The sequence below is a fragment of the Oncorhynchus masou genome, unplaced genomic scaffold (genome assembly GCF_036934945.1).
Source record: "Oncorhynchus masou masou isolate Uvic2021 unplaced genomic scaffold, UVic_Omas_1.1 unplaced_scaffold_808, whole genome shotgun sequence".
NCBI lineage: Eukaryota > Metazoa > Chordata > Actinopteri > Salmoniformes > Salmonidae > Oncorhynchus > Oncorhynchus masou.
The window spans coordinates 111,461-127,081 of record NW_027014552.1 but is presented as its reverse complement, the minus strand read 5'-3'; the positions used below and the strand labels follow the sequence as shown (position 1 = coordinate 127,081).

The 15,621-nt window shown below is 44.3% G+C and overlaps 1 protein-coding gene across 3 annotated transcripts; it reads left to right on the top strand.

Moving 5' to 3' along the window:
- Positions 1-7,557: 7,557 nt before the first annotated feature.
- LOC135537527 (serine/arginine-rich splicing factor 1B-like) lies at positions 7,558-15,249 on the top strand. 3 transcript variants are annotated; one of them, XR_010455240.1, is made up of 5 exons: positions 7,558-7,984; positions 11,275-11,477; positions 11,781-11,953; positions 12,076-12,777; positions 14,701-15,249. XR_010455240.1 is itself a non-coding variant. In XM_064963664.1 (4 exons), the coding sequence occupies exons 1-4, from the start codon at positions 7,773-7,775 to the stop codon at positions 12,271-12,273; spliced, it is 786 nt and encodes a 261-aa protein (XP_064819736.1). In that variant the 5' UTR covers positions 7,558-7,772; the 3' UTR covers positions 12,274-15,249. The 3 variants fall into 3 exon arrangements, 1 of the variants encoding a protein (XP_064819736.1); XR_010455239.1 differs by having other exon boundaries at positions 14,697-15,249; XM_064963664.1 differs by having other exon boundaries at positions 12,076-15,249.
- The last annotated feature ends 372 nt before the right edge of the window (positions 15,250-15,621 follow it).

The window sequence follows — 15,621 nt, the reverse complement described above, 5'->3', positions numbered from 1 at the left end:
TAACAAAACTGCACAATTATGAGTGGCATTTTATTGTTCCCAGCACAAGGTGCACCTGTGTAATGGTCATGCTGTTTAAATCAGCTTCTTGATATGCCACACCTGTCAGGTGGATGAATTATCTTGGCAAAGGAGGAATGCTCACTAACAGTGATTTAAACATTTGTGTACACAATTTGAGAGAAATACGCTTTCTGTGCACATGGGAAATTTCTGGGATCTTTTATTTCCAGCTCATGAAATATGAGACCAACACTTTACATGTTGCTTTCATATTTTTGTTCCGTGTGGTAACTGCAAACATCAATTGTACTTATTCTAGGAACATTACTGCGTTCTGGTATTGGTCTGTGCTGGTCCCGAACGAACAGGTCATCACTTGTTACCACCGCGACTATAAGGCCCTCCTACCCGATCAATCAGGGGAGGGAGTGTGATGATGCGTGTTCCGGTTCATCTTGAGTTAGTGTTTGACGACCAAATAACTAAATACAGTCTGGAACAAGAATTAGCGACGACACTAAAATTACACTGAGAAAGGGCAACTTGTAGTTATCTGTTGCTACTCACATCTAAAAGGAGTTAGCTAACTAGCATAAGAGGAGTTATTCTTATTTGATAGAGCAAAGTTGTTAGCCTTTCTAATAGTAACGTTAATATATTATTGACCTGCAACAGATGCACAGCCTTGGGTAGGAAAACAACTCCGTTGGGAGCAGTTGCCATCGGTCCCATTTAAGATGAGGGAAGATAATTATAAGATAATAATAATAATTATTATTATAATTATTATTAAGATGAGGGAAGATAATTACATCGTGCAACATGGCCTAGAAAATGCTGAGGCATATTTATATGTGCTTGTATTTAGCACGACCTGGACCCTGTTCAGGCATTTCGCAGTTAAACGGTTAAAGAGTGAAATGGCCCGAGCAACAGTGAAATATCTCAGGAAGGTGGTGGGGCCGACCAGACCTCAATAACTTCCCAGCTTCTCACCAGAAACAGCGCCAATTCTTGGGAATGGCTGGCTACTACCGGGTTTTTTGCAAGAACTTTGCCCAGGTTATTACGCCACAGATTTGACCAATCTGAAAGTTTTCTTTTTCCGTTGGATCCCCAACTGACCGGGGCTTTTGGTCTCTCCACCGATGCTTGCTTGCTCCAGATTTCCGTCATTTATTTGCGTTGTTCAGAGATGTCGGAGCAGGGTCTGTGTTCCTACAGAAAGACGATAACAACGTTGAACACCCTGTGGGGTACTTTTCAAAGACATTGGCTTCATATCAAAAATATCACTTGACTATCGGGACGGAGACACTCGCTTTGGTACTGGCTCTTCAGCACTTCGAGGTTTATGAATCGGTCTCTACTCCTCTGCTGGTCTATACCGATCATAACCCTCTCGAGCTCCATGAATTGCCGACTCACTGGAGTCTTATGTTGCAGGAGTTTCCCCTTGAAATCAGACGCGTCCGTGGACCGGACGATTTGGTTGCTGACTGTCTATCAAGGGTGGGCAGTCAATAGCTTTTTCTGACCAAAAATATTTGGACACCCGCTCGTCGAACATTTCATTCCAAAATCATAGGCATTAATATGGAGTTGGTCCCCCTTTGCTGCCATAACGGCCTCCACTCTTCTGGGAAGGCTTTCCACTTGATGTTGGAACATTGCTGCTATAACAGCCTCCACTCTTCTGGGAAGGCTTTCCACTTGATGTTGGAACATTGCTGCTATAACAGCCTCCACTCTTCTGGGAAGGCTTTCCACTAGATGTTGGAACATTGCTGCTATAACAGCCTCCACTCTTCTGGGAAGGCTTTCCACTAGATGTTGGAACATTGCTGCTATAACAGCCTCCACTCTTCTGGGAAGGCTTTCCACTAGATGTTGGAACATTGCTGCTATAACAGCCTCCACTCTTCAGGGAAGGCTTTCCACTAGATGTTGGAACATTGCTGCTATAACAGCCTCCACTCTTCTGGGAAGGCTTTCCACTTGATTGTTGTGAACATTGCTGCAATAACAGCCTCCACTCTTCTGGGAAGGCTTTCCACTTGATTGTTGTGAACATTGCTGCAATAACAGCCTCCACTCTTCTGGGAAGGCTTTCCACTAGATGTTGGAACATTGCTGCTATAACAGCCTCCACTCTTCTGGGAAGGCTTTCCACTAGATGTAGGAACATTGCTGCAATAACAGCCTCCACTCTTCTGGGAAGGCTTTCCACTAGATGTTGGAACATTGCTGCTATAACAGCCTCCTCTCTTCTGGGAAGGCTTTCCACTAGATGTTGGAACATTGCTGTTATAACAGCCTCCACTCTTCTGGGAAGGCTTTCCACTAGATGTTGGAACATTGCTGCTATAACAGCCTCCACTCTTCTGGGAAGGCTTTCCACTAGATGTTGGAACATTGCTGCTATAACAGCCTCCACTCTTCAGGGAAGGCTTTCCACTAGATGTTGGAACATTGCTGCTATAACAGCCTCCACTCTTCTGGGAAGGCTTTCCACTAGATGTTGGAACATTGCTGCTATAACAGCCTCCACTCTTCTGGGAAGGCTTTCCACTAGATGTTGGAACATTGCTGATATAACAGCCTCCTCTCTTCAGGGAAGGCTTTCCACTTGATGTTGGAACATTGCTGCTATAACAACCTCCACTCTTCTGGGAGGCTTTCCACTAGATGTTAGAACATTGCTGCTATAACAACCTCCACTCTTCTGGGAAGGCTTTCCACGAGATGTTGGAACATTGCTGCAGGGACTTGATTCCATTCAGCCACAAGAGCATTAGTGAGGTTGGGCACTGATGTTGGGTGATAAGGCCTGGTTCGTAGTCGCGTTCCAATTCATCCCAAAGGTGTTTGATGGGGTTGAGGTCAGGGTTCTGTGCAGGCCAGTCAAGTTCTTCCACACAGATCTTGACAAACCATTTCTGCATGTACCTCGCTTTGTGCATGGGGGCATTGTCATGATGAAAAAGGAAAGGGCCTAAGCCAAACTGTTGCCACAAAGTTGGAAGCACAGAATCGCCTAGAATGTCATTGTGTGCTGTAGTGTTAAGATTTCCCTTCACTGGAACTAAGGGGCCCGTACCATGAAAAACAACCCCAGACCATTATTTCTCATCCACCAAACTTTACAGTTGCCACTATGCATTGGAGCAGGTAGCGTTCTCATGGCATCCGCCAAACCCAGGTTAGTCCGTTAAATATACTTTTGTATACAGTGCCTTCGGAAAGTATTCAGACCCCTTGACTTTTTCCACATTTTGTTAGGTTACAGCCTTTTTCTAAAATTGATTATATAGTTTTTTCTCCTCATCAATCTACACACAATACCCCATAATGACAAAGCAGAAACAGAGCCTGAGAGGATCTACAGAGAAGAATGAGAGAAACTCCCCAAATACAGGTGTGCCAAGCTTGTAGTGTTTTATTTTAATTTCACCTTTATTTAACCAGGTAGGCCAGTCATTTACAACTGCAACCTGGCCAAGATAAAGCAAAGCAGTGTGACAAAAACAACAACACAGAGTTACACATGGAACAAACAAACGTACAGTCAATAACATCTCTCCATAATAGTGTAAAATCTTCATAAATGTGTTTGATTATAAATCTACTGATGTCTTACCACAGATGCCTTACATGAACACAATGCCGAAAAAGATGCAACACTGTTTCTGGGTACAATTTGGAGAATATATAAAAAAAAACTTCATCTAGTGGTTGTCAGGATAATATTTATGAATCATTTTAAAAAGTAGGTATGTATGTGGCAACATCCAAACTTTTTTCCAACAAACATTATCAATAAATCCATTCCAGTAAGGCATGACGTAAGGTATTGATACAACATCCTGTTGAAACGAGGCTCCTATAGCTCTATTGTTGTTGAATGGACCAACATGACAACATCCTGTTGAAACGAGGCTCCTATAGCTCTATTGTTGTTGAATGGACCAACATGACATAAGGAATAGATACAACATCTTGTTGAAACGAGGCTCCTATAGCTCTATTGTTGTTGAATGGACCAACATGACAACATCCTGTTGAAACGAGGCTCCTATAGCTCTATTGTTGTTGAATGGACCAACATGACATAAGGAATAGATACAACAGGATGTTGAAACAAGGTTCCTATAGTTCTATTGCTGTTGAATGGACCAACATGACATAAGGAATAGATACAACATCCTGTTGAAACAAGGTTCCTATAGTTCTATTGTTGTTGAATGGACCAACATGACATAAGGAATAGATACAACATCCTGTTGAAACAAGGTTCCTATAGTTCTATTGCTGTTGAATGGACCAACATGACATCAGGTATTGATACAACATCCTGTTGAAACAAGGTTCCTATAGTTCTATTGTTGTTGAATGGACCAACATGACATAAGGAATAGATACAACATCCTGTTGAAACAAGGCTCCTATAGTTCTATTGCTGTTGAATGGACCAACATGACATAAGGAATAGATACAACATCCTGTTGAAACAAGGTTCCTATAGTTCTATTGCTGTTGAATGGACCAACATGACATAAGGAATAGATACAACATCCTGTTGAAACAAGGCTCCTATAGTTCTATTGCTGTTGAATGGACCAACATGACATAAGGAATAGATACAACATCCTGTTGAAACAAGGTTCCTATAGTTCTATTGCTGTTGAATGGACCAACATGACATAAGGTATTGATACAACATCCTGTTTGAAACAAGGCTTCTATAGCTCTATTGTTGTTGAATGGACCAACATGACATAAGGTATTGATACAACATCCTGTTTGAAACAAGGCTTCTATAGCTCTATTGTTGTTGAATGGACCAACATGACATTTATTTTACCTTTATTTTACTAGGCAAGTCAGTTAAGAACAAATTCTTATTTTCAATGACGGCCTAGGACATAAGGTATTGATACAACATCCTGTTGAAACAAGGCTCCTATAGCTCTATTGTTGTTGAATGGACCAACATGACAACATCCTGTTGAAACAAGGCTCCTATAGCTCTATTGTTGTTGAATGGACCAACATGACAACATCCTGTTGAAACGAGGCTCCTATAGCTCTATTGTTGTTGAATGGACCAACATGACAACATCCTGTTGAAACGAGGCTCCTATAGCTCTATTGTTGTTGAATGAACCAAATATTTCCTACTGATGAGTCAACAGGGTTAATCGTAGGTCTGAGGGTCACGTTCCCGAATAATAAAGCCTGAGGAAATGTCGTCTAAAACAACATCTTTAAGTGTTACAGGGATCTTGTAAAATTATCCTTATAAGGAAGTAATTAACCCTCTGCATTTACCAGTTGTCACACCAATAGGATATTATTTCAGAACCAATATTCTAAAAACAAACAAGTATTTTTATTCAACCTGTCCCGATTATTCCATGTATAATATCTGTGTGGAGAAAAATTATGCTTATAAATTAAGGACCATGACAAGAAAGTTTCGCTTGAACTGTCAATATTAAAATTGCAAACAGTTAAGTTCACCAAAAGTAGAGAGAACCGAGGAATAAAGTTCCACATAGAAGTGGGTCTTCTTAGGAATTGTTTTATCCAATTGATCTTAAATCATATTTTATGGTAGTAAAGTCTAGAAAATTCAGCCCACCATTCTCATAAGTGTTCATTACAACAGTTTTCCTAATGTAATGGGTACGGTTTCTCCAAAGAAAGTTGAAAAGCATCTGGTCTATCTCCTTGCTTATTTTACTGTCAAGATATAAAGATAGAGCACCATATGTTAGTCTAGAGATACCTTTAGCCTTGGTAATTAGGACTCTTCCTTTTACAGATACATCCCTCTGCAGCCATTGATTTAGCTTCTTCCGGGTTTTTTATTTATTTGAGGGTTAAAATTTAGTAAGCCTCTAGACTTCTGATCCTTTGTAATGGTTATGCCTAAATATGTAAGTTCTTCTTTTACTGGAATACCATAATATGAAGGTGTCACACAATCTTTGACAGCCATGAGTTCACATTTATTAATGTTAAGATATAGACCAGATGCTTTGAAAATTGATTCTATATCACATTGATCGATATGGGAATCTGACCAGCGTCTTTCAGAAAAAGTGTAGTATCGTCAGCCAGCTGGCATATAATAATTTATTTACCAGCTATGGAAAGACCTTGTACAGGACTATTACTTAAATAATTTGTAAGAAGTTGAGTAATTAATAAAAATGGATACGGTGAGATAGGACAACCTTGCCGAATTCCTTTCTATAACTCTTGAACGCTAGGTAAAGTCCCCCCCTTATCTCAGCTCGCTGGTCACCATAGCATCTCCCACCTGTAGCACACGCTCCAGCAGGTATATCTCTCTGGTCACCCCCAAAACCAAATCTGTCTTTGGCCGCCTCTCCTTCCAGTTCTCTGCTGCCAATGACTGGAACGAACTACAAAAATCTCTGAAACTGGCAACACTTATCTCCCTCACTAGCTTTAAGCACCAACTGTCAGAGCAGCTCACAGATTACTGCACCTGTACATAGCCCACCTATAATTTAGCTCAAACAACTACCTCTTTCCCTACTGTATTTAATTAATTAATTTTGCTCCTTTGCACCCCATTATTTTTATTTCTACTTTGCACTTTCTTCCATTGCAAATCTACCATTCCAGTGTTTTACTTGCTATATTGTATTTACTTTGCCACCATGGCCTTTTTTTGCCTTTACCTCCCTTATCTCACCTCATTTGCTCACATCGTATATAGACTTGTTTATACGGTATTATTGACTGTATGTTTGTTTTACTCCATGTGTAACTCTGTGTCGTTGTATGTGTCGAACTGCTTTTCTTTATCTTGGCCAGGTCGCAATTGTAAATGAGAACTTGTTCTCAACTTACCTGGCCTACCTGGTTAAATAAAGGTGAAATAAAAATAAAAAAATAAAATAAAAAACTGAAATCTAGGTAAGTGCTTGTTTCTCCTCTGCACCTAACAGGACCGCTGGCATTCGCGTCTTACATCTCCATCGTCTGATTGGTCGTTTCGCACGAACCTAACACTATGCGTCATCACACTCCCTCTGATTGGTCAAGTAGGCGGGCCTTCTGAATTTGTGGCTGTGGTAGCTAGTGACGACCAAATAAACGCGAGACCAAAGACATTGCAGTATGAAGATATGCAGATCCCCGATCACGCGTGTAGGTGTCATGGCGACGTTGGCTGGCTAAGCGCTTGCGTAGAAATACGTCATCGGGTCTAACGGTCGTCTCGCGGCGAACTGCGCAGGTGCAGGCCGTCAAAAATCCAAACGCATGCCTTTGATATAGTCGTTTTTGACGAAAATGAAAACGTGTCACCTTCCCGAGGTTTGAGTAATAACATGTTAAAATACTTAACATTGTTTCGTATCTATCTTGTGCCTTTTAGATAAAAACAAAACAAAGGAAGAACGTTTCGCTTCTCTTAACGCCAAACCACGGCCTGCTTAGCAAGTGTTCCCGGAAGTCTTGCGATGTTGCGCCTCTGGGTTTAAAAACTCTGTGGCGAGATCTCGGCACCATTTTGTGAAGCCACTCAAGCCTGCGAGAGTTGTGGTGGGAATATTTGTATTTTGTTGCTAGTGAGCTAGCAAAACTTGGTGTGAACTGTTAACGACTGACCAAACATAGCTTGCTAATTTTTTTTTATATATATATTTTTTACAATAGCAATTAGCTAAATTAACGTTAAAAGTGGTCTCCTAACTTTTAAAACACGAAAGTTAGTTATCAGTCTACGGATGTCTGGAGATAATATGTCGGGCGGCGGGAGCGTGGTTCGTGGCCCAGCGGGAAACAACGACTGTCGGATCTACGTGGGTAACCTGCCGCCTGATATTCGCACTAAAGACGTGGAGGATGTGTTTTATAAGTACGGGGCGATCCGAGATATCGATCTGAAGAACCGGAGAGGAGGACCTCCGTTCGCTTTTGTGGAATTCGAGGACCCCAGGTAGTTAGCTGACTATGCTAAAAACATAATTAATAATCCGCTTTCAGAACAAAACCGATAGCTAAGTAGCTAGCCGCGGAAAGGGAACGACTAGCAACCCCTTAGCTACCTCGTGTTGAGGCGGAGATATTGGTTGGTGTTTTGTTGCCAGACAGTTTTTTTTTACCAGAGTTTAAAAAATATATACTATATATAGGTTATTTTGCTTTTTCAACTATGGTCAAGAGCCAAGTTATTGAGGTGGTTGTCACTAGTTTCCACAGTCCATAATTATGGCTAAACGGAGAGCTGCGCAAGATGGCGATGGGCCGGACACATGACTTTATTTAACGCTTCCCTTTTTTAATTAGTTAAATGCATCTGCCATGGTAGTCCAGTTGCATTAGTTTGGCCCAACTGCCTGCCGTACTTTTAGAAGTAATCGCGGAAACATATTTCACGGTGTTTTTTCACCCTGCCAGCTCCTACTCGTTTTATTGAGCACCGTTGCACCAACTCTCCTTTTTAACTTTCTATGCTCAGCCCCATTGTTCTGCGTGAGTGCCAGCCTGTTAACCCACCCAAACCGTCTGTTTACCGAAGATATTAATAAGGTTACTACTATGTGAGAGCGTCCGCTGTTCGCATGGGTACACCTTGATGGCCTACGGTGACAGATTGCTGGCGTGTGTAAATCAAAAGTGAAACATTATATTCTTCTCGTGGTTAACAATTGTTCAGGGTGTAAAACCTAACAATTGTCCCAGTCTTTTTCAAGATGTGGCCAATTTTAAAGCACATTTTTGGCTTGAAGAAATTATTTTATTTTACATTTTTATTAGGAATCATTGTTTTTAACTGGCTGCGGGGTAATTTGATTTGCGTTGACATCTGTAACACGAGAGACACATTTAATATGTTGGGGAGATGAAACAATGGAAGCCCATTCATTTTGAATGAAGGAAGCAAAGTGGGTGGGACCAAAGTTGGGTAAAAGCTGAACTTCATGCAAATAATCTGAGTCATCGCATTGTTATTTACCAACCCAGTGGTTAGTGTTGGACCTGTTTTTTTTTAAATCTTTTTTTTCTCCTTTATTTAGACAGATAGGTCAGTTGAACAAGTTCTCATTTACAACAGCGACCTGGCCAAGATAATTCAAAACAGTGTGAAAAAAACAGTTACACAAAGAATAAACAAAAGTACAGTCAATAGAAAAGTCTACAGTGTGTGCAAATGAGGTGAGATTAGGGAGGTAAGGCTTTACCTTGCAAAGACTTATAGATGACTTGGGGCCAGTTGGTTTGATGACGATTTATGAAGTGAGGGCCAGCCAACGAGAGCATACAGGTTGTAGTGGTGGGTAGTATATGGGGTTTTGGTGACAAAACGGATTGCACTGTGATAGACTGCATCTAATTTGCTGAGTAGAGTGTTGGAGGCTATTTTGTAAATGACATCGCCAAAGTTTTACGAGGGTATGTTTGGCAGCATGAGTGAAGGATGCTATGTTGTGAAATAGGAAGTCGGGTCTAATTTAGTTTTGGATTGGAGATGCTTAATGTGAGTCTGGAAGGAGAGTTTACAGTCTAACCAGACACCTAGAATATGTTGACGACTACAAATATCTAAACCAGAACCATCCAGTGTATTGATGCTGGGCAGGCGGGCAGTGATTGGTTAAAGAGCAGGCATTTAGTTTTACTTGCATTTAAGAGCAGTTGGGGGCAACGGAAGGAGTGGCATTGAAGTGCGTAACAGTGTCCAAAGAATGGCCAGAAGTATACAGAATGGTGTCATCTTATCGATGGAGGTTATGATGTCGTTTAGGACCTTAAGCACGGCTGAGGTGAATCCATGACCAGCTTCGGAAACCAGATTGCATAGCGGAGAAGGTGGCATTCAAAATGGTCATGGCTTTCAAAGACCTTAGAAAGGCAGGGTAGGATAGATATAGGTCTGTAGCAGTTTGGGTCTCCAGTGTCCCCCTTCGAAGAGTGGGATGACCGCGGCAGCTTTCTAAATCTTTGGGGATCTCAACAAAATGAGGAGCCGTGTTATTGTAACAGTCCGGGGGGCATCAGCTGTGTTGCCGAGTGATAATAGGGTTTAAAGAGTAGCAATAGGTGAGTCAGGGTGCGGTACGGTTTTCACTTCTCCGCTATGCAATCTGTTTTTATATCTTTCTCTCTCACTGGGGACACAGCATTCAGAAAAGGCTAGCAGGCCGCGGCTAGTCGACGGTTCTGTGGTGGCGTCGTAACAGAATAGCCTGTTGAGACCACATCGGGCGATCATGTAGGCAGTCCAGTTGTCATGGATTTGCGGGGCTCCGTGCCGACAATAAAGGGTCCAGGCCAATTGGCGAAGGAGGTATTTGTAGCCCTATAATTAGTTGGTATATGGGCCTAGCCCGAGGCTAGGTCAAGGCTAGCTGGTGCTTGCTCGTTTGCAGCTAGCTAGCTGCGATGATCCGGTGTAATGATCCAGAAGCAGTCCGATATGCTCTGGGTTGATATCGCGCTGTGCAAGACTGGTAGGTGAATGTCCGAGCTAAGGCTGACTGATTCCAGGCGGGGAAAGGCGAGGACCGCTAGCCGTGACTAACAAAGACTAGTAGCTAATTAGCGGGCTAGAGGACCGCTAGCTGTGGCTAACAAAGACTAGTAGCTAATTCGCGGGCTAGAGGACCGCTAGCCATGGCTAACAAAGACTAGTAGCTAGTTAGCGGGCTAGCTCTTGATGGACGTTCCAGTTATAAGTAATAAAATGGCAAAAAAATATCTGTACCACATTGGGTGAGTTGCAGTAAAGTATATTTAGTTCGTAGATCGAAGTGAGATTAAATGTAATGAAAAAAGACCGGCTATTGACACCGATATACATGTCCTACTGCGCCGCCATCTTGTGACCGAAAGGTTGTAATATCGAATCCCAGAGCTGACAAGGTACAAATCTGTCCTTCTACCCCTGAACGAGGCAGTTAACCCACTGTTCCTAGGCCATCATTATAACTGATTTGCCTAGTTCAATAAAGGTTAAATAACATGTGCTGCTCGGGTTCACTGGGGGTGTTTTCACACATTTTTCACGGAACAGCCAATCAGACTGTTACATTTTATGTATTTGGTCTGGTTGGTTTCATGGCAACTGTGCAGACATTAAACAACTCAGTGAAAACAGGTAGGCTGTGGAATGTGCTTTTCACAATGCGTAGGCAGCAGAGTGAAGTAGCTCGCTAATTAACTATTGGCCCTCTCAAACTCTGTGGTACATCTTTCTCTCTCACTCTCTCGGTGTCTGTCTCCCAGGGATGCTGATGATGCGGTGCATGGTCGTGATGGTTACGACTATGATGGTTACCGTCTCCGGGTGGAGTTCCCCCGTAGTGGGCGTGGGGGAGGGAGAGGGGGTGGTGGCGGTGGCAGGGGTGGCGGCGGCGATGGAGGAGGAGCCCCAAGAGGACGATACGGACCTCCCTCACGGCGCTCAGAGTACAGAGTCATCGTCTCAGGTCTGTCTTTACCCCTCCCTCCCTCTCCAGGTCTCCTCCTGTCTTTACACTGTTGCTCCTCCTCCCTCTCCAGGTCTCCTCTCCACTGTTGCTCCTCTCCTCCCCTCCAGATCTCCTCCTGTCTTTAAACTGTTGCTCCTCCTCCTCCCTCTCCAGGTCTCCTCCTGTCTTTAAACTGTTGCTCCTCCTCCTCCCTCTCCAGGTCTCCTCCTGTCTTTACACTGTTGCTCCTCCTCCTCCCTCTCCAGGTCTCCTCCTGTCTTTACACTGTTGCCACTCTACCACCTCCTCCTCCCTCTCCAGGTCTCCCCTCTAGTGGTAGCTGGCAGGACCTAAAGGACCACATGCGCGAGGCAGGTGATGTATGTTACGCTGACGTGTTCCGGGACGGTACCGGCGTGGTGGAGTTCGTACGCAAGGAGGACATGACCTACGCTGTCCGCAAGCTGGACAACACTAAGTTCCGCTCCCACGAGGTAGGTCAGAGGTCAGAGGGTGGTCTGGACTCCAGGGGTGGAACACTGTTGGTTGGAGTCCACACCCTATACTCTATGTGTCTCTCATCAGGCAGCCTTCTCTCTCTCTCCTGTGTGTTTAGGGAGAGACTGCGTATGTGCGTGTGAAGGTGGACGGACCTCGCAGCCCCAGTTACGGACGCTCCCGCTCTCGTAGCCGTAGCAACGGGCGTAGCAACGGGCGTAGCAACAGCCGCTCGCGCAGCTTCTCACCGCCGCGACGCAGCCGTCCCTCGCCACGCTACTCGCCACGACACTCCCGATCACGCTCCCGCAGCTAGACACAAACCACATACACACACCTCCAGCCCAGCGGCCCCCAGGGAGAGGATACATCAGACCAGGAGACGGACAGACGCCGCCCGGTGGACATTCTAATGAATTACACCTAATGTTCTCTTGCCTCGGCTACCTCTTGTTCTTTCATCCCCGTTTCCTGGTCTAGTTTGCCTCGGCTGTGGTTTTGGCTTATGACCTCTGTTCTCTTTGTATCTGCTGACCCCTCATCTTCCCCCGCTCTCTCTCATCTGTGTAAAGGGCTTTAATTGTTCTGTTTCTGTTAGTTTTGACTGGGGGGGTGAGATTTAATTTTGTTTGTGGGGCGGGATGGTATTTTCTTTGGCCTGTTGTGGTGTCTGTGATGTGTTGTTGTGCTGACCTCTGACCTGTCTGTCGTGTCTCTCTGTAGAGATCACAGGAGCAAGCTGATAGGCTGCTGGGAAACAGGAAACTGTTCATATTAGGATTAACAGGAGGAGCAGGAGGAGTCAAATAACCAGCCAATGGTATGACGGCAGTAGTCTCTCATCCAATCAGCTGTCAGACCTGATGTTTTAGTGACCAGTAATATTATTGAACTGGTTTTAACTTTCTACTCTCAACTCTCACATATTAGAGTGCTTTGTCACCTCTCCTTCCCTCAATCCTCCCCTGGTTTTCTATTCACGGTTTCTGGTCAGAGTAGCATGCATGGCAGTGTGTGTCTGTGGGGGCGGTGTGTGTCTGTGGGGGCGGTGTGGGTCGGTAGGGTAGTGCGGTGGGTCGGTAGGGTAGGGTAGTGCGGTGGGTCGGTAGGGTAGTGGGTCGGTAGGGTAGGGTAGTGCAGTGGGTCGGTACGGTAGGGTAGGGCAGTGGGTCGGTAGGGTAGGGCAGTGGGTCGGTAGGGTAGGGCAGTGGGTCGGTAGGGTAGGGCAGTGCGTCGGTAGGGCAGTGCTGTGCGTCGGTAGGGTAGGGTAGTGCAGTACTGTGCGTCGGTAGGGTAGTGCAGTGCTGTGCGTCGGTAGGGTAGTGCAGTGCTGTGCGTCGGTAGGGTAGTGCAGTGCTGTGTCGGTAGGGTAGTGCAGTACTGTGCGTCGGTAGGGTAGTGCAGTGCTGTGCGTCGGTAGGGTAGTGCAGTGCATCTGTGGGGTAGTGCATCTGTGGTGGCAGTATCAATAGGCTAGTGTGTGTGTCTGGCATTGTTATTAGTGGTTGGTTAGTCTTGCTGCAGAGAACTTTAGTTCTAATGGTGAGGTGAGTGTTCTTCTGTAAATGTCTTCTCTTAAACGCAGCTTTCAGAGCCAGCAGGTTGTGATGGCTGATTGGCTGTAGCTAGACCTGGGCGGTATACCGTATTTTACTATACACAGATATTGATGCAGGGACCGGGTTGGGTGTTTACTCTACCTTCTAGAACGATATTTGAACGTTTGGTTTGTTAAATGTGATACGCTGTGTGTGACGTCCGTTTTTATAGTTGACTTGGCTACTTGGGTCATCTCTCGCCATGCCACTTTCTAGCCCCGCCCCCCTGTCACTCAAGGAGCATAATTGTTGTTGCTTGACAAGGAGACGCTATGTTCGGTTTGCATGGTCAATGTAACACGTGCAACAATGTTGATGACAACAATGCTGTTTTCACTTTGCTTCTTAATATAAATCCACTAGCGTTCTATAATTCCACTATTAGTTTGTTTCTTACATCTGCAAATTTGTATTTTCATAACAAGTTGGGCCTTAATCTTGTTAGCCACTAATGCTAACTGCTAGCTCGCTAATAAATGTAACTAGCTATGCAGCCTGATAATACCAGTGATGGTGTAGAACTAAATCGGCATGTTGGTACAACAGTATTTTCGAAATCAGAGGAACATGTGAATGTTAGTTACATTAAGTAACTAAGAGAACCTTCAATGTAGCCAAAGATTAGAGTCCCATAGGAAACACTGACCATCACTTTGGTTCCTACCCTGTCACAATAACTCCTCCTGGCATTTTCATCTCAAACAACACAGTATTCAAAGTGCCCACTATTATAAGTGTTTTGCTCTTAATCGCAAGTCCAATTGCAACATTTGGTTATAAATAAGCCCTAGTATTTGTGGCCAGTCTTACGGCAGTGTGGAAATGATCCCCAGTGCAGGAAATGCAGAAATGTATAAAAAATGGTTTTGGTTGAATTGAACAGTATAAAACAGAAAGGAGAAAGACTCATTGAAATCACATATGTAACAATACTCAAAGGAAATTAAGGACTTTTATTAAAAAACATTAAATACTGCCATACCATTTTTTTAATATTGTTTGTACACCGTGATATAATATTTTGGCCATATCGCCAAGCCCAAACTATAGCAGGTTGTGATAGTTTGGCTGTAGCAGGCTGTGAGTGATTCTAACCTGTTGCTCCTTCCTTCTCTCTGTTGGGTACGGGATCTGTCTCAAGGAAGGCTGTGATTGGAGGAGGGCTCTGTCTCCCCGTCCTGGAGCCAATCAGACCTTCAGGATCAGAGCAGGGATTAGGATTAAGGATGGAGAGAGAACGCGGAGTGGGACAGGAGCATAGGATCGGGACCAGCCCCCAGGCCACAGCCCAGCCCACTGGAACCTAAATACTAGACCTAAGTCACTCAAATGGCTCTCAAACACCCAAAATTAGTTTATTTTCCCCGTGTGGACTCCACAGCGTCCTTCTAGGATCCTGACCAGCGTTCTTTTATTATTTAAGTGGAGCTCAACGCAAAACCAGGAGTCTGGCTCAGGATGGAGGGAGGCGCACATAAGGAGATTGGTAACTAGAAGGGAATTATAATCTGGGGGGTTAAATGTGTTTGTTCATTAAAGGGATGGAGGGTAATGTGTTTCGTTTGTTTGGAGGGAGGGTGTGTTTTTTTTAAGGTTTGCATTGTTTCCTCAGTAGATTTTATGATTCGTTTGTTTCCCTAGTTGGTAACTTTTCATGTTTCAGCACCTCTTCAATAAAGTGTCTTCTACAGTAACTAGTCTGTGTGCCTCTGATTCTTGTTCCTGTACCTTTCGGGCGAAATGTGCCGTTTTCAACGGGGGCGCGGCGTCTTTGAATCACTATTGGCTGTCAGTGAATGAGTGATGTGCGTTTGGACCAATCCCGGCTGTTTCCAAGGCTCAGCCAGTCGTTCACATGACAACAGAACGCAGCGCACGACTGAAGAGAGAAGAGACTTGTCAGTTACAGCAGCGAGTCTCCCTGAACGGTAACTGAGAGTAACGCTAGGTGAGACCGGGGTGAGGTAACGCTGGGTGAGGGTGGGTGAGACCGGGGTGAGACCTAGGTGAGACCGGGGTGAGGTAACTAGGTGAGCTAACGCTAGGTGAGACCGGGGTGAGGTAAC